Source organism: Falco cherrug, chromosome 6 (genome assembly GCF_023634085.1).
Source record: "Falco cherrug isolate bFalChe1 chromosome 6, bFalChe1.pri, whole genome shotgun sequence".
NCBI classification, from domain to species: Eukaryota; Metazoa; Chordata; class Aves; order Falconiformes; family Falconidae; genus Falco; species Falco cherrug.
The window spans coordinates 72,554,498-72,574,433 of NC_073702.1; the positions used below are offsets into that span (position 1 = coordinate 72,554,498).

At 56.2% G+C, this 19,936-nt stretch overlaps 1 protein-coding gene across 2 annotated transcripts; it reads right to left on the reverse strand.

The window, feature by feature from the left end:
* On the reverse strand, positions 1 to 12,656 carry ZNF395 (zinc finger protein 395). Of its 2 annotated transcripts, none has more exons than XM_055714477.1 (10): positions 12,583 to 12,656; positions 7,082 to 7,340; positions 4,825 to 5,054; positions 4,325 to 4,437; positions 3,367 to 3,602; positions 3,150 to 3,250; positions 1,824 to 2,088; positions 802 to 894; positions 479 to 582; positions 1 to 289 (listed from the first exon to the last, which is right to left on the reverse strand). In XM_055714477.1, exons 2-10 carry the CDS (start codon positions 7,328 to 7,330, stop codon positions 178 to 180), a joined length of 1,503 nt encoding a protein of 500 aa, XP_055570452.1. In that variant the 5' UTR covers positions 7,331 to 7,340; positions 12,583 to 12,656; the 3' UTR covers positions 1 to 177. The 2 variants fall into 2 exon arrangements, with proteins under 2 accessions (XP_055570452.1, XP_055570451.1); XM_055714476.1 differs by lacking the exon at positions 12,583 to 12,656 and adding an exon at positions 12,277 to 12,553.
* Positions 12,657 to 19,936: the final 7,280 nt, after the last annotated feature.

The window sequence follows — 19,936 nt, forward strand, 5'->3', positions numbered from 1 at the left end:
AAAAAAAGACCAAACCCAGCAGATGTACAATATACAGGAGGAAGAATTTACACGCAGCTCTGGAGGTGTCTTCTGGGGTCACAGGAGGTACCTCCAAGGTCCCTGGTTGCAGCAGTGAGGGACTCCAGTGCTCCCCGGGCAGGAGCAGGGGAGGGACGCGGCACCGTGGTGCTGCACTCAGTCCAGGAAGCGCTGGCAAGCCTTTTTCCACCGACAGGCTGTGCACCACTGGTCCCGGTGCTCAATGCCATAAACCTTACGGCACTTTTTGGCTTCACCACGGACTTTCCTGCAAAAAGGGAGAAAACAAGAAGTAACATTTACCCACTTGTTGCAGAGCTTCAGGCACGTATCTAAGGGTAAGACCCTGTAACCATGGCCAAACACCATCCTGCTGCATCTCAGTGGAGATGCAGGAGGGCACCCCTTTTGCCAATGGAATGCACCTCTGCTCCCCTCCAGCCAGCAGGACCCTCACCTGGTGCCGATGGACACCCTGGGCGGCGAGGCGACGATCAGGTGGGACTTGAGCATTGGCGTCGGTGGCTGGGGTTCACTGAAGCTGAGCGACCGGCTCCGCACCTGCAGGAAATCGGGTGTCAAAGGGCACGCGGGAGGATGCAGTCCTCCTCCTGCATGGCCTTCAGGTGCTGCAGTGGGGCAGTGGGAGGAGACATGGGTGCCCTCAGCCCACAGATCCCAACATTTAAAGTGAAGAGTGAGAAAGTGGAAGCAAGGTCCCCTTAGCTCCCAGCCCAACCCTACACCCCAAAAGATGAAGGGGAAACACCCAAAACTCACCGGTGACAGGGACGGGAGGGTTGAGGTGGCAGTGGCCCAGCTGATGCTGGTGAAGATGTGAGGGGACACTGGAATTTGGATCGAGGGCAACGCCTGTGGGGGGGGGGAAAAAAGGGGGCCAGCATGAGTCCCAGGGGGCCCCCATTCCCACATGCGCCCCCCCCCCCCAGGCATTCACCTCCCCAGCAGACCAGCCTGGAGTACCTGCAAACTGCAAGCGCCAGGGGTGGGATGGAAATCCCCATGCAACCCCTCCTCCAGCACCAGATCCCGCTAACACGGGGCACAGCACATGAGCTGTCACCCTTTGCCAGGGCACAGCAGCTTCTTCACTCCTGCAGCTGCTTTCAGTTGCAATACCAAACCACATGCACCGACCTGGTCTATATGCATATACTTCTGCACCTTACGCAGGATTTCTGCTTTTAGATGATGTCACATCCGTTCCCTGGGATGGGAATGGATACACATGCAGCTTATGGATCTGTACACCTTGTCCCTGAACTAGCTTGCAGCTCCAGAACAGTGCTCTGCTCTCAAGCAGCCCCTGGGACAAGGGCCACTGGCCCAGGCTGCCCATGGGGCCACCGCTCTAGGTCCCCAGGCTTCCTGTGCCTCAAAAGCTCATGCCCCCGGTGAGGGTGAGCGTGCAGCAGAGACGTGCAGGATCTGGCGCGGCTGCATTCCAGCCCGGTGTTATCTTCAGGCAAAAGGGTGTGTTGCATACCAGCATAGGGTAATTGCAGGGGAGCAGAGGCCAGCAGCTCCATCCCAGCCAGGGAACAGCTGCAGCAGAAGCACACAAGCCCCTTAACCCGGCATTAATGAACTGGTTGCTTGAGGGCTGAAGGGCAGCCAGGCAGGGGATAGTTCTACACCAGCACCAAAGCCTCTCCACGCTGCAGGGGTGGCAATGAAACGTCCCTGCCACACTGGGGACTTGCTGAGCAAACCGGATCACAACCTGCCCTTCAGCAAGATTTCTGGAGGCGACTTGTCCCCGGGAGATGCCACCAGCTCACCTGGTAGGCGTGATCAGCCTGGATGTGCCAGAAGGAGCTGGGGGCAGACTGGCTCAGGGTACTGCTGGCCAGGGCGGGCTCCAGTGCTGGCTGCTCCACCAGTAGTGCCTCTGGCTTCCCCAGGGCTTGCTGGATGATGATGGGAGCGGACACAGATGTGGGGCTGGTGGCTGTGGCCGCCTCCGGCACTGGCTCTTCCTTCACCTGCACTTCAGTGTAGTAGAAATCCTCCTCCCGCTTCCGCTGGTCGGAGTCTGCACCATCCCTACCAGGGAGGAAAAGGGGACAGCGGTGAAAAGGCGACCCCGTTTCTGTCAGTGAGCAGTCCCCGACTGCCCTGGGGGAGAGTGATCTTGCCCTCCTGTGCAGAACAGCTCCACACCCAGGCTCCAAAGCATCACATCAGCTGCAATCAGCAACGGCCACTGCCTCTGCAGCAGCACTTTGCACTTCCAAGGAAGATCAAAACCTCTTCCAGGGCCTTTAAAAAATGCTGGCACATTGACTGGGTGCCACTGAAAATCCCCTGTTCATCTCTAATTGAGTTCATTTAGCAAAGCTGAAGACGAAGCCCTGCGGTTCACCCAGCAGGAAACAGCCCCTCAAAGCTTTGTTGTTTTCCCAGTGCGTTTATCCGGCACTGGATGGCAGTCCAGCGCTGCCCACTGCATCACAACCCTTCAGTCCTCACCTTTCCCAGAGCGTTCACGTTTGCAAGGGAGAAGGAGAAAAACAGATACTGGAAAACACAGGCAAAAGCACGAGAAAACACGAGTTTGGGGGGAGGAGTGCAATGGAGCCACAGGAGGAGAGCACAGCAAAGCTGATCCCCACACCCTCACCACTTTGTATTTTGGGAGGAATTCACAGGAGAGCAGGACAAAGCAAACTGCCAAAGGGGCAGCTGCCACTGGGCTGGCACTTGACGGCTGAGCCAGAGCCAGGTGCTGCCACAGGCACAGCTTTCACGCTGCCAGCCCTTGCGAAACCCCGCTGGGCTGGTGCTTTTCTGCATCTGCCCAGGAGCCCAGGGCTTGTGTGTAACCTGAACTCCCTTGGTGCAAAATGCACACCTGAGCTGGGCAGTCCCAAGGCCCAAACAGGGCCCCCACGCCTCCCAGAGTGCCCTGGGCTCCCTGAAGGTGGGGAAACTTAGTGGCTTCAGTGACACAGACTGCTTTGGCTGAGAACTGCCAGGCTCAGTGCACAGAGGCCAGTATTTCTGAAACTGGGGATTCACTGCAGGAATTATGAATTATGCAGTGGCAGGGCGCACCCTGCTTCAGTCGTCAGGCAGGGATTGAGGAGGTGAAATCTTCATCTTACCCGAGGTGCTGGGTCTTGACGTGCCGCTTGATACCAACAATGGAGCGCAGGACCTTGCCGCAGCTTGGCCACAGGCACTTGTACATCACCTTCACAGAGTTCTGTCAGAGAGACAGCCCGTCAACTCCCTGCCTGGCGGCAGCGTCCCCTCCACAGAAGGCAGCTCAGCTCAAGCCACCCCACTGGTGCTGGGACCCCCTCTCCACAGCAACAGTACCTTTCTCTTGCGCGGAGCAGGTTCGTCAAGGAGAAATGGGTCAGAGTCAGTCTCAAAGCCATCGTCTGCCTGGGGGGAGCTCAGGGCCTCACTGGAGTACTTGGGGCTGCCAGCGGGGTGGGGGGGTGAAGGGGTGGAGATGTCGCTGCCCCCGCTCCAGTGCCCGCTGGTGGTGCTGCTGCCGCTGTCTGAGACATCGCCACTCTCTTTCCAGGGATCACACGCTGCCCGTGAGGCTGTGGGAAGGGCACGCGTGCTGCCATGATCAGTTCAGGGCCAACCAAACCCCACCAGGGCAGCCCTGAGGCTGAATAACCCGTGACAACAGTTTGCCTATTTATTTTTTTAAAAAACTTGGCATGGTGAAGCCTTTTTACCTTTGCTCAGCGCCAGCTCCCTATTATTGGTCGTTTATCCCTTTCTTCCCCTCCCCATCCTCCTTGGCCTCAGTGCAATCCCGCCGGCACAGCCGGCACACGGTGAGCAGCCAGCACTGGGGCACGCACATTTCCCACGGCTCCGGGTGGCTATTTTTATCCCTCCGGCTGCATTTGACTCCTCAGGAATGAAACTGCCTCTAAAAAAAGGAGCGACCGGGCGGTGCTCCCTTGCCCGGGACTCCTTCGCGGGGCTCCCAGGCCCCTGGGACAGTTGTGGAGAGCAGGGCTACCCCCACCACACTGTTAGGAGCGTCCCAGCCTGCTCAGCCCCAACCGGTGCCAGCACCCGTGGGCTCTGCTGCGACCCTCGTGCCACTCCCCGCCCACCTCCAACCCAGCACAGTCCCTGTGCTGGCAGCAATTCAGCACCAGGCATAAAGAATGAATGCAGCTGGCAAGAGCCCCAGTACTGGGATCCAAAGGGCACAGCACATTTCTCCACATCTTTTGTTTCAGATGTTTTTTCTTTTATATATATATGTGTGTGTGTGTGTGTGTATTTTTAAATGCACACTCACAGGGAATGCCACTCTCGCTGGCAGGAGGGCTCTGCACCACAGGGCTGCAGGAGAGGCTCGTCAGCACCATGGCTGCCACCATCTCGTCCATCTCCACAGCGGCATCGGCTTTCCTGCACCATGAGGGGAGAGATGTGAAACACATGGAGGAAAAAGCGGAGAAGCAGCCCAGGTATGACCCGAGGAGCCACCAGGCACCCAAAGGGCGGCACAACCTGCAGCAGCAAGCACAGGTTCACCCTCATGGCCTCCCTCTGTAGACTGAGTCATTTTTAAGTCACAGGGAAAGATGTTTTCTCTTCATTTGGAGGGAAAAAAAATTAAAAATCCCCTTAATCCTAAATTTAACCACCCACTGGATAATCCCACACTGGAAAAGCGGATATATCCCCAGCATCACCGCCCTCTTCACTGGTGTAAAACCAAGTGGAAGCGCCGCCAGAGATGCCAAGAACCCTTCTCCCACCCAAGATGAGATACCCCCAGCCAAAGGCACGAACCTCTTTGGTACATCAATACTGCTGGATACAGATCTCTGCAGTGCCTCAGCAGGGCCAGGACCACTGGCTGTGGGCAGGGCAGGGGGCTGGAGTATGGCCGGCCGCACATCCTGCACCCTCCAGCACGCCTGCAAGCCCTGCTCCGGCAGCAGCACCTTCACCTTGTCGCTCAGCGGATTGTGCTGCTCCACAAGGCCCGTGCACTCCTGCCCGTTGTAAGTGATGAGGACCTGAAAACAGCACAAGGGGTGGTTTGTTGTTGCCATCCACTGCCCCGCTGCTCCTGGGGGATGTTCTGCTGCAGCATAAGCCTTTGCCCACCAAAGGATCCTCCCTCCTCCCGCAGCAGAGGGGGCCACAGAGGACTTTAGGACAAAGGCAGAGCCTGTCCTGAAGGGCCTGGACTTCAGACTGCTGTCAGCAAACCAAGGGGTGGCCAGGGTTCATCCCAACCCCACCACCACAGAAGCTGCTCTTCCCAGGCACAAGCTCCCCAACTCCAGCAATCCCAAGCTGAGAAATTTCCTGAGCCAGTATCAGCCCCCTCTCTGAGTGTTGTAATTTGGGTGGACTTTCCTCAAATGAATTTTGTCTGATTTGGTTTTGTTCTCACACTATCCTGTTGCAAGGACTCCCACGCTTATGGCACACCCTGGCAGAGTGTGTAGATAAAAGAATTAAAAGCTAGAGGGGGACGGGGGAATGGCAGTTTCCTAGGTGAAGGGATCCTGAATTCACACCTTGGCTCCTCCAATCCCAGCTCCTTCGGGCAGGGGAAGGAGATGTGCAAACCTCACCTTCTCCTTCACAGAGTCTCACACTCCTCCTGATGGGCAGTGTTGTACCACTACCACCCATGAACCTATTTCTGTTAATGGAAATGTATCTGTGTCAAAAGACGCTACATATGCCTCCGACTATTTATAGTAACAGGAACATCTCTTCATGGAAGTGCCACAGGTGCCATACCAAGAAGCCAATACAGGACAGACACGTGCACCCATACCCTGACTGAGGAGAAGCCTGCAAGACCATCTCAGGTGGGGTGTCTGGGAGAAACACAGGGTGGAAAAAGCCACCTACAGCACGACCAGAGTTAAGGGGATCAGTGCAAGGATCAAGACACAGAAGACCCTGACCCTGTTTTCTAAAAACGAGAAGCAAGGCTTCCCTGTGAACCACACCAGCTGTCCGCCAAACCACACAGCATGAGGAGCCAACATCTCCTTCTGCCTTGCACAGCCACCGGCACAGGTCCTGGCTGTTGCTGGGAGGTGAAGGCACCCATCACTATTTTTATGCCATTCCCAGCAGCAAAGCAAGCAAGCAAAATCCTCCACAGCGGAGCACGTAGGAGAAAACAACTCTCACCATCCTGCAGTTAATAAACATGGGGCAGGAGGAGCCAGAAAACTGAACAGACGCCTTATTTACACTTCATTTCACAACCTCTGTCCAGAAAATACTTCCCAGTTCTGCAGGTAGCAGCCAAGAAATGGGCTCTACGTCAGCAGCTCACAGCTCTCCTCAGACAGTGCTGCTTGGCCAGGCATTAACAGGAACCATACTGGTGGGATCGGGAACGAGTGCTGTCCCTTTTCCAGGCAGCATCCTGGCCAAGGCATGGCTCTCCTAAGAATCAGGAGCCCAGAGCACAAGAAACAGTGGGGTCCAGCAGGACTACATGTCCTTTCTGGGCAAACCATCACACCTTACTTTTCCCTAAGAGCTTCTTCACCACATACATCCACACCATCAACCCTTAAACCTGCAGCAAAAAGCTGCTGCAGGTTAAGCTCCAAGGCCTGAGCCACAAGGCTGACCGCCATCGTGGCTAAGCTGTGGGGGGTCCTTGCCACCTCCCTGAAGATGTAAACATGGGTTACGGGGAGACAGGAGAAGCTCATGGAAAAGAAGTCCACTGAGACTCACTAAGTATAATAGAAACCATCTCCCTTTGCCTCAGACAGTTGGAGAACACTGGAGGGAACTGTCAGGTTATCTTACCCTCTTCTCTGGAGACCCACTTTTGGCTGGGATTGGAGACATCTCCCAGAGGAGGTGGATCTCTGCTTGAGCTGCTATGGTCCAAACCCATCAGGCACAGCCAGGGCCAAGTGCACCAATGCCAACACCCGTTAATGACTCTGTAATTACCAATCCCAACTGCACCTTACACTGGGAGAGCCCCAGGAGTTTTCTCCCCAACCAGTGCACATCCCACCAGCCAAGGACACAAGAAAGCCTCCTTACGCACTTGCTGCCCGGCTCGGAGCTGCCAGCGGCTGGGGCTGGGGAACCTGGGCACCTGACTGCTTTCCTCTGCTGACAGCACACAAGATCCGTCCTCTCGTGGCGCCGTGTGGGCAGGTGCCCGGCCAAGGTCAGTCTGCAAGCTGGGAATCTGGGTGGCCACCAGCACGCCGTCAGCCAAGGCACTGGGGGCAGAAACACGGGTGCCTAGCAGGGAGCGCTTCCCCAGACGCCTGGACAGCACGCTCGCCATCTTGGACACGCTGTGGAAGAAAGACACGGGGATGTTACCTCTGGTGCAGGACTATGACGTACAACCAGCGCCTTCCCCCCATCACCACCCCAGGAGCTGAGAAAGCTGCTCTCCGCTGCTCCAGCATCCCCAGGTGACAAGACCCCCTGGGGATGTGGGGACAGCAGTGTGCCTGAGCTACCCTGACCCTGCAGTTCTTGTCTTTGCTGTCATTTCTAAACCCCTCTGGAAAAAAACAGGGATGAGCCAGCCCAAAGGAAACGTAGACAGAGTCAGGACAGCCCTTGGAGCCCACGCTCCCCTCTCGAGCTGCCACATGCTCCTGAGGCCACTGCTGCTATTCCCTCCCGTCACGCTGAAACCTGCCATCGGTGCCTTTCAACCCTGACCTCTAGACTTGGGCCCATGCCCAGCGCCGTCCTGCAACTCCCCTGCCCTGGCAGGGAAAGAAAGCTGTCTGGCAGTGACAGCCAGCTCCCCTTCTCAGCCAGCACGCCAATGCTCCCCTCTTCAGGAGCTCTCAAGCTTTTGGGAGATATTTCCCTAAGCTTGCAGCTCACATCCAGCCCTCCCAGGTCAGTCTGGCAACAAAACAGGAGCACCCTCCTGCCCTGCTTGGTTAGAAAAGAATTTAGAGAAACAGTTTTAGATAAAAATGTTCTAACTATCTTCAACTAATTTTTGCCCCCCAAATCCGACACAGGTTTTCCTGGTGTTAGTGTAGCTCTGCTAACAAGCCTCTCCAGAGAGCAGCTTGCCTGGCTCATTCCTCTGGGTTTGTAGACTTTACTGCCGTTTTAAAAGAAACAAGTGTTTACAGGCTTCCTTAAAAGCAAGGGACACCGAGGTATGGGGACAGCTGATGCATCCAGCCCTGATAAATCCAACAGCTCCAGCAGCATGTGCTGTCCTCCTCTGTCTCATCCTCCTCTCAATGCCTCCTCTGCTACAACACCCTCTCCAAGGAGCATGGGAAGCAAGGACGCACACTGCAGTGAGGCCAAAGGGTGATGGTGCCTGGGGTTTGGGAGGAGGTAGAGGACCCAAGATGCTTGGTGTGGCCCTGCATCTTGGGGTGCGCCATAAAAAGCAAAGTGCTTTTGTACCATAACAAACCCACCACCTCCATCACCCTGCCTGGGCTTCTCAGCGACCATCACCTGGCCAGCTGGGGGCCACGGGTGTTTGTCAAAGCATTAACTTGGGCCACAGAGTCCCATTCCAAGAAGTTACCGCTTGTGCAACAGGGAGGATTAACTCTGAGCCACTGAGTGCTCACACCCAGCACAGGGTAGCTGTCACAAAGCAGAGTTTAAATTGCAGATGCGACATTATTTTGTTGTTGGTTTGTTTTGGTTTACACAGCTGTTTTACACACTATCTCAGATGAGAAGAGTTTCCTGAGGAAGAGAAGCTCACTGCTCCTCTCAACCTCCAGCTGTCCCAGGAAGGGTTACTGCAAACCACATCCTGCTTCAAAGGACACTCAGGATTTACATGTGCTTTTATGAATAACTCTACACACTGCTCACTTTGCCCTCCCCACGTAGAAAATTAACAGCTATTTAGAAGCCATAAAGAATAGAGCAGGAAGAGAGGGACAGCATGCAAAAGGGATAGAGGTGTGCCAAGGAGAGCACCTCCTGCCAGGGCTGCCCATTTTACAGTGCATGGGGACTTTGCCACTGTCGCTGCCTTCCCTCCAGAGCAGGATCAAAGAGGCTGTGGCAGCTGGCTGAACAGTCACTTCCCCGGCTTCTCTCTAATCATGCCCTGCCCAAGGAACACGGTGGAATTTTGCAGCGTACGGGCATCACCAGGGGATGCTCCTGAGCCCTCTCTGATAATGCCTTTTTTCCACAGTGCAACATGTTTTCTGACATACACAAGTGGCCTGCCCAAGCAGCTCTGCTCCCACACCTCCTGTATACCGGTACAGTACTCATACAAAAAGAGACCAAAAGGGCTGGTGGGAGGGACATGGCAGTTCACCTCAAATCTGAGAGCAAAGCTGCAGCAAAGCTCATCTGCCCCGCTGCAGGTATTAACCACCAGACCACACTTCCTCCCGCTTCACCTTAAAACCATGCTTTTGGTTACCCCAGGCACTGGGATTTGGGAGCTGCCTCTCCGAGGGCTCGGGGAGTCAATGCAGCGATGTCGGTGCTACCACCGCATAGAAAACGGCACCGATCTCTGCCGACTCCCCAGCAGTTGGTGCACAACGGTTTCAAGGCAGTGCTTGGCCAGCAGCCAGGCACGGGGAGGGCCGGGAGGGCAGTGCCAAGGGTGGGAGGCTGCTTTTCATTTCCTCTGGGGTTTTATTTCACCTTCCCTTTCTTTCCCCCCTCAGGTCCAGGGGGGAAGTGGGAATGAGGAGAGCAGCACTCCCGCAACTAGGGGGAAGAAAAACCCTCCCCAAAGCCAGTTTTAGGAGCCACATCTGCTTCCAGCAGACCTTTGAATGCTGGATCCCATTCCAGCACTCAGCCTACAGCCAAGGGTGACACACCAATCCTGAAAAATCCTTCCCCCCATGCCCCAAAACACAAAGCAAGAAGAGGAGCAAGAGCTGGGAGTGCAGGCGGAGCCAGAGGCCACGCTGCTGCCGGAGCCCTCCCAGCTGTTAGCGATCACGCGCCGCAGGGGTCAGAGCCAGCACAGATCCCAAATTATTTCTTGCTTCAATGCCGGGCGTGTATTTTGGACGGCGTTCTTCCAGCTCTCGCCGGGGAAAAACGTCAGCCCTTGTGCCTACCGGCGCTGCCACCCCCAGCAGAGCAAAGCCTGGGTGGAGGTTTTGGGAATGCAGGCGCCTCATTTGGCAAATGAGGAACGGTTCGTTTAGCAAGAGGGGAAGGTCGCGGGGCCGTGGCAAAGTGGAGAGGGTGCCCCAGCGCTCACCACAGCTGCTGTTTGTCCAGGGTTGGCCAGGAGAAAGGCAGCTCCTGCATGTATCAGGACCACTGGCACAAATCGCCTCCCCAGAAAATGTGCAATAACACACCACACTTTTTTTTTTTTTTAGGATTAAACGCTAGTAGGTTCCCTCAAATCAGGCCAAACTCCTGCCACACACCTCCATGCCATGGATCAACATCCTAGACTGCAAAGTCCGCCCTGTAAGAGACCCCAAACGCTGCTACAACTGATAATAAACCCTGCAGTTTCCAAAAAGCCCCTTCTCATCCCAAAACTCTTTACAAACTGCACTTTGGGCCCACACCCATCACGACTGGGAAACAAGATAATCTGCATGGAGCAGTTTGCAAAGTTGGGCCTTTATTAAAAAAAAAAAAAAAAGCACACAACAAGGCTCTATTGACCCCAAGATGGAGCCAACCCACCCGTGACCTAACCCTCACAGACAGCAATACAGAACAGGCGCTTTCCCGAATAGTTTCCTTCTAATCCCGCCTCAGTGCTCTGTGCTCGAGTTATGCCCGCAGACGTGTCACCACAGGGCTGCCCCGTATCCCCGCTGGCAGCGCCGGGAAGGGCTCCCCGACCCTCGTCCATGCCAGCGTTCCACCTTTGGGCGATTCCGGAGGAAAAAGCTTTCAGAGGACACCCGCCTGGCTAAAAATGTATCTTCTGATGCAGGCAGGAATGCCGACGTAGGCAAAGCGACTTCCCCAGGCATCAGCAGGCCGGTGCGTGCCGGCAGCCCTGGCGGTGAGGGTAGCCAGGAAGGAAAGGGCGGGAGTTCGCCGCTTTCTGGGAGCGGTGCTGGTGAAGTGTGACTTCAAGCCGCTGTGTGAGCACTGGGACTAGGATGCATGGAGACAGGGCATGCATACAGCATGCGTGTGTGTGCGCGCATGCATGTGCAGAGCCCGAGGCCGTGCAGGCACATGGGGAAGATGGCAGGGCCGGAGGCAGGGGAGGAGGAGGCGGCGTGTGCCCGGGCCTGCCGCGGAGGGCGGCACCGGGCAGGGCACGTGTGCACCGGGCAAGCCGGGGGGCGGGGCATACACCGGGCGGGGGAGGGGGGAGCACAGGCACCGGACAGGGGTGTGCAGGCACCGGGCGGGGGAGGGGGGGGGGGAGCACAGGCACCGGACAGGGGTGTGCAGGCACCGGGCGGGGGAGGGGGGGGGGAGCACAGGCACCGGACAGGGGTGTGCAGGCACCGGGCGGGGGAGGGGGGGGGGAGCACAGGCACCGGACAGGGGTGTGCAGGCACCGGGCGGGGGAGGGGGGGGGGGGCACAGGCACCGGACAGGGGTGTGCAGGCACCGGGCGGGGGAGGGGGGGGGGAGCACAGGCACCGGACAGGGGTGTGCAGGCACCGGGCGGGGGAGGGGGGGGGGAGCACAGGCACCGGACAGGGGTGTGCAGGCACCGGGCGGGGGAGGGGGGGGGGAGCACAGGCACCGGACAGGGGTGTGCAGGCACCGGGCGGGGGAGGGGGGGGGGAGCACAGGCACCGGACAGGGGTGTGCAGGCACCGGGCGGGGGAGGGGGGGGAGCACAGGCACCGGACAGGGGTGTGCAGGCACCGGGCGGGGGAGGGGGGGGGGGGGAGCACAGGCACCGGACAGGGGTGTGCAGGCACCGGGCGGGGGAGGGGGGGGGGGAGCACAGGCACCGGACAGGGGTGTGCAGGCACCGGGCGGGGGAGGGGGGGGGGGAGCACAGGCACCGGACAGGGGTGTGCAGGCACCGGGCGGGGGAGGGGGGGGGGGGGAGCACAGGCACCGGACAGGGGTGTGCAGGCACCGGGCGGGGGAGGGGGGGAGAGCGGGAGTGAGCGCAGGTACCAGGCAGGCCCCGGGAGGGCATGCACCGAGGGGAGCGTGCAGCAAGCAGAGCTTGAAGGAGGGGGGTGCGCGCACCGAGAGACGACGTAGACCCCGGAGGGGAAGGGCAGAGCCAGCTGCCCCCCCGGAGGAAAGGGAGGGTCGCACGGCGGGGGAGCGGGCCCGGCGCGGCTCAACGCTTACCTCCGGCGCGGCTCCCGCCCGCCTCCCCCGCCGCAGCTTGTTTTGAAATCCCCGTCCCCGCCGCGGCCGGCTCACGTACGCGGCGGCCCCGGGCTGGAGCCCCGCCGGGCGGGGCGGGGAGGAGCCCGGGCCGGGGGAGGCGCGGCCCGGCCGGGCGGGAATCACCGCTCCCGCGCGCGGGTTTTTTTTTTCATTATTATCTGTTGGCTTTTTTCCCCATTTTTCCCGGCGATGCCGGGCGGGGAAGAGAGGAGAAGGGAGGGGGACCGCCTGGGGGATGCCCGGCGCCGCCGCCCCGCTACTCACAGCGTCTGGGGAGCCCCGCTCCGCGCCTCGCCGCCGGCCGGGTTAAAGCTCCCGGGGCCGGGCTGGTGTAAACAACCTCCCCACATGCTCAGCCCCTTCCTGCTCATTGGCTCCGCAGCTCCCTTTAAATGCACGCCCCCGCCGCCCGGCCCCCAGCCCCGGCGGGCTGCTCCGCGCCGCCGCGGCCCGGGGGATGCCGGCGATGCCTGCCCACCGCGGGGGAAGGCACTAGGAGGGTGGGCGCATCCCTCCGGCTCCCTCCCGGCTCGCTCCCCATGCGGGCCGGCTCCCGGCGGGCCGGGGCGGGGAGGGCCCCACTCCCCGCAGCCCCCGAGGCTCCGCTGTTTACCCAAGCGCCGGAGCCGGGGGAGACGCCCGGCGCGCTGGCTGGCAGCGCTCATGCGATTTCTTGTTGCTTAGTAAGCTGTATTGGCCTGAAAGGCGCCTTTTTTTTTTTTTTTTTTTTTTATTTATTTTATTTTAAGCTTTGGCCGTTGGGGCTTTTCGCCTGGCATCGTCCTGCCCCAGGGATGGGGCTCCCCATCACTCCACTCTCCTCACCCCGCCGCTGACGCACAGACACCCGGCAGGGTCCCAGCTCCATGGCTAGAGCCTCTCGGTTTGCATTTAACGGGCCCTAACGCTAATTTCTCTTAATTTCGAGGAGACGTAACCATGATCTCCAACTCGGGTCACTGCTGCAGCTTGCTGGCAAACTTCGGAGGTTTTTCTTCTGGAGCAGCTTCACCAGTCTGACCGAGTCTGTTTAGCAATAAGGAATAATTAAATCAACACCAGTGATGCTCCTTTCATGGTTTATTTCTGTTTTCAGGCACTCTATTCCCCCCATCAAAGCCGTGGCTTCTGGTCTCCCCATGACAAAAATTCCCACTCTTGCTGCTTGTCCCTTTACAGCATGTTATGGCAAAGCTAACGTACAAATGCTGCGGCCAACCTGGGCTTTAATTGGGACCCCCCCAAATACCAAACACCAATTCATGCCCCTCAGGATAAAAAACACTGATACCCTTTCCCTCTGTCAGAAGGGTCACTCACTACCAGCCTTCTTGGGCAATCCCCTTTCCAAGAGGCAAGGCGATTTGTTTTAATGTGCGTCAGCCAGTCTAGACAAACACTGAACCTATAGCCAGCTTAAAAAAATGTGTATTTTTACCACCTAATACACATGATACAGCCAGGATTTTACTACGGTTGTCCAAGGTAAATTGTTGGAACAGGAAAGGGTTATCATCCACTCATATAAAAATGAAACCTGCCTTGTCTGTATGAAGACTCTAGTATTGCTCAACAACACGTATCTATGTATTTTGTCCAGTAAAAATAAGGTATCTTCTCCAAAGCACCAAAGTACCCAAACAGGAGCCAACATCTACTTCCAGCAACACTCCTAAATTTCCTCCCAGGCCCCTCAGATTTGGATTTCTAAGTCACCTCAATACCTGTTAAAATGAAAAGGGCGTTATTACACATGCAGATCAGGGCAGGTGCCTACGAAATCCCTCACCAGGCGATCTCACGCATGTTAGGAGGTAGCTTGCTGTGCAGAGACATGCTGCTGCAACACATGAGCAGAGGCCTTTCAAAGCAGCCAGGAGTGGGGTCCGGGAGGGCACTGCACACCTCACCAGCCCTGGCAGAGGCCTCCCTGGGCAGCTGGGCAGCCTAGTGATGCAGAGCCCCATGTGAGGCCTGCCACCCCTCCAGGCCTGGGTGGCAGCCAGGGGAGAAGACTGGCGCTGGTGATGAGCAGGACCCCCACAGCCAGCTGCTCTGGGGGGAGTCAGTGGGTCATGTCTGGGGCACCTCAGCCCTGTTCCTGAGAGGGAGGCAATGTCAGTCACCTTCCCCTGGCCTTATTAGCAGCCATGGCTGTCTCTCACACCCCACAACCACCCCTCATGGCCACTCCTCATCTCCCCACAGGCTGGCCCCTCACACTGCATGGCTGCTGCCCCTCATCTCCCCAGGGCCACCCTTCATTTCTCCTCACGGCTGCTACCCCTCACGGCCACCCCTTATCTCCATCTTCCCCCATAGCAGCCCCTTGCACCCCACGGCCATCATGCCTCACCCCTCACAGTCACCTTTCATCTCTCCACACATCTGCCCCTCATGTCCCCATAGCCACGGCTCATAGCCACCGCCCCTCAACCCTCTTTGCCACTCCTCACCTCCCCTCATAATCTCCCCACATAGTGGCTCCTTATACTGCATGGCAGTCATGCCTCAACCCTCATGGCTGCCCTTCATCTCTCCATATGGCCACCCCTCACATCCCATGGCCACCTGTCATTTCCCCTCATAACCTCCCCTCGTGGCTGCCCCTCACACCCCATGGCCACCCCTCATCTCCGCTCATGGCCACCTCTCATCTCTCCTTACAATCTCCCCTCATGGCTGCCCCTCCCACCTCATGGCCATCCCTCATCTCCCCTCATGGCCACCCCTCACACCCCATGGCCACCCTTCATGGCCACCCCTCATCTCTCCTTATGATCTCCCCTCATGGCTGCCCCTCACACCTCATGGCCACCCCTTACCTCCCCTCATGATCTCCCCTCATGGCTGCCACTCACACCCCATGGCCACCCCCCACCTCCCCCCATGATCTCCCCTCATGGCCACCTCTCATCTCTCCTTACGATCTTCCCTCATGGTTGCCCCCCACATCTCATGGCAACCCCTCGTCTCCCCCTATGGCCACCCCTCATATCCCCTTACAGTTGCCCCACACCCCATGGCCACCTGGCCACCTCTCATCTCCCCCATGACCACTCCTCACGGGCCGGCCCCTCACCCTTACGGCCGCCCCTCCCCCCCCCCCCCGCCTGACGTCCCTGCCGCGTCCCCCGCCCTGGCGCTGGCGGGAACGGCGCGTGCCCTCCCCGCACCCCCGCCCGCCCTGACTACGTGCAGTTCCCCACGAGGCGGCCGCGCGCGCCCCCCGGCCAGGGAACAGCCCGCCCGGCACGTTCGCGCCCCCCGTCCGCCAGCCGGGGGCGCGCCGCCAATCGGCGGACGGCAGGCGAGCCGGAAGGGTCCAATGACGCGAGGCGGCGCCGTGCGGCGGCCAATAGCGACGGGCCGCGAGGGAGGTCCCGCCCCCCCGCCCCCGCCCGGCTCCCCTAGCGGCGCTGTGGCCGAGCTGAGGCGCCAGCTCGGAGCGGCCGCGGCGGGCGGGCAGCGCTTCCCGCCTTCCCCCGGCCCTGGGGCCCCGGCCGCGGCCCCGCGGGGTGTGCCAGGAGCTGGCCCCTTTCCCGGCTGACGGGGGGGTTGTGGCCGGGCGCCGGCGAACCCTCCCTCCGCCGGTCAGCCAGGTCCACGCGTCAGCTGTGGGCCGGGCCCGGGCCGGGGCCGTGAGGCGTGGCGGAGGGCCCAGCCTCCGGGCCGGGGGGCGTCTCGGCCCTGCTCCCTCTACCGCCTTCCCTGCCCCGGCGGGGCGGCGTGAGCGCTCGCTGCGGGAGCGGGGGACTCTGCCTCGGCCCCCGGGCTGGCCGCAGCGCGGGCGCGTCCCTCGGAGCCGGACAGCCCAGCAAGCGGAGCGATGCAGGCGGCGGCTCAGCCGCATTGGCCTGCGGGGCCCGCGGGTAGCAGTATTTTATTGAAAGAGGGAAAAGTTCGGTTAAAGTTTAGGGAAAATGATACTGTGTTTTCACTTCGTTGGTTTCAGTGCAAGAAGCGAAGAGCAGCCGGTGCTTGTCTGGGTTGGACGTTAGCCCTGGCATATCTAGGCTGGATACCCAGGCCAGGCACACAGTATAGCCACAGTGTAGTGCACAGATGCTTCCCAAGACATTTCTTCTCCCCCATGTTTTTAGAAGTTGTTTCGAGCCCATTAAAAAAGATGCCATAAATGCATATGAGTGAATAATTGCATCGGTCAACTGTCTTTCCTAAATCTTGCAAAGTTCATAGTATCAGACTGGTTTGGGCTGGAAGGGACCCAAGACCTTCCAGTTCCCACCCCCCACCACAGGCAGGGACCCCTCCCCCCAGCCCAGGCTGCCCCCAGCCCCGTCCAGCCTGGCCTTGAACCCTGCCAGGGATGGGGCACCCACAGCTGCTCTGGGCAGCCTGTGCTTGTGCCCCACCACTCTCACAGTAAAGAATGTCTTCCTAATATCTAATTTAAATCTGCCCTCTTTCAGTTATAACACCATTCCCCCTTGTTGCATCACCACACTGCCCTTTAAAAAGTTCCTTGTGGCTTTCTTCCAAGCTTTTCTTCAAAATTTCTCCAAGCCCATGGAAAACTCTCACATTAGGACGTTATTTGAATTCTTCCCAGCTTTACTGATTGTTGTTGCACTAGCTCTACGTTTGTTGTCAGAGTTTGGAGTTGGTGTAAGCTAAAAAGACTAAATCTGAGAAGAATAAGTACTAACAGTGCCTGTATATAGTCCAGATTTAGAGACTTGGTATAGGTGTAGTATACATAGAGTGGTTTAATAATACACTGAAAGCAGGATGCATGCACGATCCCCTGCTTTGATATTGCAGATACCCAGTCCTGAGCAGCTAATTCCTTTACATACCACTAAAATGCAACATGATCAATACTGGTGTGTAAGGTATGTCAATGCGTTGGTGTACCTGACCCCAAAACGAGAAGGTCCGTGGCTGGATTTGGAGTTGACACCCTGTGGCATTTCTGCTGAGGTTGTGAGCCAGTGTGGTGGCACCGATGATGATGACATGTGTTGTGGCCTTTGAAATCTTGCAATGAGATCATTTCATGTAGGCTAGAAAGCTTTTCTGTGGTTAATAGTCCATTTTTAATCTGAAAAGCATCCACCCATCATGTTTAATAGCACTAATGACCCTCTAATCCATTAATTTCTTTAGTCCCTTTTTGAACCCTTTTAATTCTCTTGTTCTCTGCAACATCCTGCCCCTGCAGCTTCATCAGGGGCCAATGTGTTACATGAAAAACTTCCTTGCTTTTTTTTGCCTGGGAATTTCTTTCGTGTCTCCTGCTTTTGTCATGGGTGTTTACTGCCTAATTATTCCTTCATTGTCCCTGCAGCATTTGTGACTCAGGAGCTCTATCATGTTCTCCCTCCCTGCCTCACCAGTCATGTCCTTTGCAGACTTTTGGTCTTCCCTTATGCAGAAGCTGACTTCTCCCTCTGATTAACCATGTTCTCTGTAACTTCAGTAGTTTTACATATGCTTTTGGAAATGGTGTGGCTGGACCGGCATCAGTCATCAAAATGTGGTATTTTATACACCAGCCTAATGATGTTTACTATTTTGGTCTCTATTTCTTTTCTAACAGCTGCCAACAGTTGCTTTGACTACTGCTGAGCGTTAAGCTGATCTTCTCAGACAGCTATCAACAATCACTCCTAAATTTCTTTATTCCTGACAGGTAATAGCTGATTTAGAGCCTGTGACTCTATACGTATGGTTAGCATAATTTTTCCAAGATGTGTTTCTTACTGACATTAAATCACATCTGCCGTTGTATCTCCTCATCGCATCGTGCTGTGAGATCTTTCCCTGGTTTCAGGGACGTCTGTTTGGGATAATCTTGCCTGTAAACGTTGTCACCTCACTACTCACTCCCTGGTTAGGTTTTATAATGATGTGTTGAACAACAGATCGCCCGGTCCAGATCTGTGAGGGATTCCATCTTTTATCCTCTTGCCTTGGGGAATGGACATGAAACTGTTTTTTCCTCATACCATTGGTTTCTTTAATTTTTTAAACCAGTTATCTATAACAGAAGTTTCCTTTCCTGTCCCCTGAAGCCTCCATCTCTCAGAATTTGACAGGGAATCTTGGTGAATCTCCACAAACTCCCAAGTGAAAAATCCCAATTAAAAATATTTAGCAATGGTTTAGCCTGTTTTACGTAAGTAGAACTAAGATATGCTTGGTTCTAGGGTTTGGGGTTTTTTACTCTTTCTCTTTGTAGTGTTCCCAATATTGCTATGTATGTCATGTCTGCAACACACCTGATTTTTTAATTGTGCACCATTTTAAAATGGGGGAAAAAAACCACAATGGAAAAAAAAAAGCCATACATAAACCCCCCATGTCCACAGGATGATCATTACTCACAGATTTAATTTAAATTAATACTAAACGTTAGTTTGAGTTCAACAACACTGAGCAGTTGAGTAAGTTTGGCTTAGTTTTACCCACCCACTGCTCTGCATGGCATTTAGCTTTGGCCTCTGTCCCTCGTCCTCAAGAGATTATTCATTTCTGTATACACAAGCTCAGGATAAACTGCTTAACTGACATTTTGAATCTATTAATACCATTCATTTTGTTTTGATAGGAGATGAATCAGAGCCAAGCCACTGATACCAAATTAACCAAATAAACTGGAGTTTTTTCACTAGATTTTCCTGCATGTCATTGCTGTTAGAAAGGACTGACACGTACTGTGACCTAACCAACTCCAGACTGGGAAAATGCAGTCTCAATCTTAAAGTTGCTAATTCTTGCAGTCTTTGGAACGTGATGCTGTTAAAATTGTCAGCTCATGGGATCAAGACACTTGAGGAAGAAATGTGGGGAGGAGAAAATTAAGTAAATATTTATCGACCATGTAGTTGAAGAAAAGTATGAAAATTTCCTAAAAAGCATCCTCTGTGAGTTTGAACTGCCCTTCAGGTTTCCTGAGACACAGAAGCTCATCTTCTACACAGCTGCAATTGTTCTGACGTATGCAAGTCAACCGACCTGCCTTTGCTCATCACCCTCCTTCCCAAATTGAGGATTGACAGCCAAGACCAGCAGAAGAGTTACGAGCTCTTCCAGACTCAAGGCGCAGGCAGTCATTGAAGTTGCATCTTGTCAGGGCCATCTAGTTGGGAAATCAGACTTCTGCCCCCGTCTGGGGGCTGTTCCATCCTGTAGGACCTCAGAGCTTGTCAGCACGGTTAGGTTGGTCATTGGAAGAGAGGCCCCTCTTCTGTGGGACATAGTGTCCATCTAATATAGAGGCTACATCATCTAAGATGATTCCTTCAACCCCTCGTTCTTGTGCCATGCCTGAACACCTGCTGTATTGGTGCACCTGTGGAGAATATTTCCCTAAAATCCTGGACTTAACAAAAGCCAGCTGGATTTGGGGGAGTTTCCCTTATTCTTCCCAATTTTGACCTCAATGGCAGCAATGGCACTGGTGAATTCACCAACGTTAAGGCCCTGAGGACCACTGACGAAGTCTGGCCACATCCCTGCTACTGAACTCTCTTAGCCCCAGGAGAGGAGTTGCTTTATCCCACCCGCCTCCTGGAGATCACCCACAGCCCATGCTAACCCTTCCCCATACCTGGGAGTCACCTGGAGGCGTGCAAGTTGACATACAGCAAAA

What these genes read in the sequence shown, in the direction of transcription:
- ZNF395 (XM_055714477.1), bottom strand. Translation starts at nt 7,330, where the DNA reads ATGGCGAGCGTGCTGTCCAGGCGTCTGGGGAAGCGCTCCCTGCTAGGC. An exon ending in AGCTCCGAGCCGGGCAGCAA is followed by an intron (nt 5,055 to 7,081) that starts GTGCGTAAGGAG and finishes TGCTGTTTTCAG; the next exon opens with GTCCTCATCACTTACAACGG. An exon ending in CTGCTCCGCGCAAGAGAAAG is followed by an intron (nt 3,251 to 3,366) that starts GTACTGTTGCTG and finishes TCTCTCTGACAG; the next exon opens with AACTCTGTGAAGGTGATGTA.